The sequence below is a fragment of the Gavialis gangeticus genome, unplaced genomic scaffold (assembly GCF_001723915.1).
Source record: "Gavialis gangeticus isolate Ggan-Ray unplaced genomic scaffold, GavGan_comp1, whole genome shotgun sequence".
Taxonomy (NCBI): Eukaryota; Metazoa; Chordata; order Crocodylia; family Gavialidae; genus Gavialis; species Gavialis gangeticus.
This window is the reverse complement of record NW_017729031.1, coordinates 35,169,723-35,171,210: the sequence shown is the minus strand read 5'-3', so window position 1 is coordinate 35,171,210 and position 1,488 is coordinate 35,169,723. Positions and strand designations below refer to the sequence as shown.

The 1,488-nt window shown below is 52.4% G+C and overlaps 1 protein-coding gene across 2 annotated transcripts in view; it reads left to right on the top strand.

Moving 5' to 3' along the window:
* The first annotated feature begins 274 nt into the window (after positions 1-274).
* The window catches only part of LOC109301436 (band 4.1-like protein 5), a 59,962-nt gene continuing 58,748 nt past the window's right edge, over positions 275-1,488 (top strand). For both annotated transcript variants that reach the window (XM_019522612.1, XM_019522613.1), the window contains exons 1-2: positions 275-311; positions 621-805. In XM_019522612.1, the coding sequence (XP_019378157.1) occupies positions 626-805 (180 nt within the window). In that variant the 5' untranslated portion in view covers positions 275-311; positions 621-625. The remainder of the gene's footprint in view (positions 312-620; positions 806-1,488) is intronic.

Here is a 1,488-nt window from a genome sequence, read left to right as displayed (position 1 = left end):
AGCCGCCGCCGCCGCCCCACGAGCCGCAGCCGCCTCCCGGGTCTCCGCGCCGTGCCCGCAGGTGAGTGGGCCTGTCCGTGGACCCGCGTGTGTGCCCGTATGTGAGCGTGCACGCTTTGTGTACACATGGGATGATGCTTCTGTGAGGCGGATCCGTCCGTCCGTACCTCTCCCGCGGGGCGCCGGGTTCGACAGGACACGAGACGAGAGGTGCTGGCGGCCCGGCGCGTTGCGTTGCGTTTCGTTTCGGCTGCGCTGTGACTGATACCAGGCGCGCGCGGCAAACGCTGCCAAACGGGCGCGGTGAGCAGGTGCGCCCCGGCCCGGTTGGACGCCTACCTGTGTCTGGCAACCAGTCGCTTACGATCCCGATCGCGGGCTCATACGTATGTACAGTATGTATACCTGTATTATTACGTAACGTGAGAGAGATGCGTCTGTAATACAATATGATGATTTCTGGCATACCTGTGTACATACGCCCCACAGGTACGTGCTTGAGCTTCCTGGAGCCCGTCCGGTTTGGTCGCTGCGCGTCGTTAGATTGATTGATTGATTGATTTTTTTTGTCATGGAAATGTTAACCTTTGCTCTTTCTTCTTCTTTCTCGGGCTCAGCAGCAAAGATGCTGAGTTTCTTTCGACGAACCCTCGGACGCCGGTCTATCCGCAAGCACCTCGAAAAGGAGCGGCTGAGGGAGGCCCAGAGGGCTGCGACCCACATTCCCGCGGCGGGAGATGCGAAATCCGTCATCACGTGTCGAGTATCCTTGCTGGACGGCACCGACATCAGCGTGGACTTGCCGGTATGAGAGAGACACAGCTGGGTTTTTTTAGACGCTGGCCTGGTGCACCTGGAGAAAGACGTAGCAACCAATCTGGTAACCCAGGGGCTTGTTAGTCCCTCGTTATAAATAGGTGCTGAAAGAGTGATGCATTCGATTGCGCGGGATATGCCAAAAGATTTTCAACGGGGTAATGTGTTGTGCTACAGTCAGTTCTTGTTTGGGCGGAGAGATGTTAAATACACAGATTTGTATTTCCTTTTCAAGAAACTGGGTGTGTCTATTGAGGGGAGCAGTTCCTTGCTTATTACTGTGCATGCTGAATAGTTTCTGGAGTTTGGTTATCTCTTTCCTTCATATGTGTGCATTCAGATAACTGTTGATATATGAATTTCCTGAAAGACCCATCTCTCAAAAAAAAAAAAAAAAGAAAAAATCAAGTGATGAGTTAGGATGCTTTGCAGGGTTTGTTAAGGGTTGTGTCCGGGGTAGATCTGTTCAAAAATATTAAAGCGGCATCAAGAGCTGAAGACTTTGCAAGGATGTGTTTGGTTTGCATTGCAGTGTGTTGGCCAACAGGCTAGACAGCGGGTGACTGATACCATTCATTTCTTCTTTCTATCTGCACAGGTTAGAGCAGTCGTGGATTGCTGGGTTGAATTTGGGCAAGCCTGGGTTCGGTGAAGCCCTTTTGGCCTCTGACT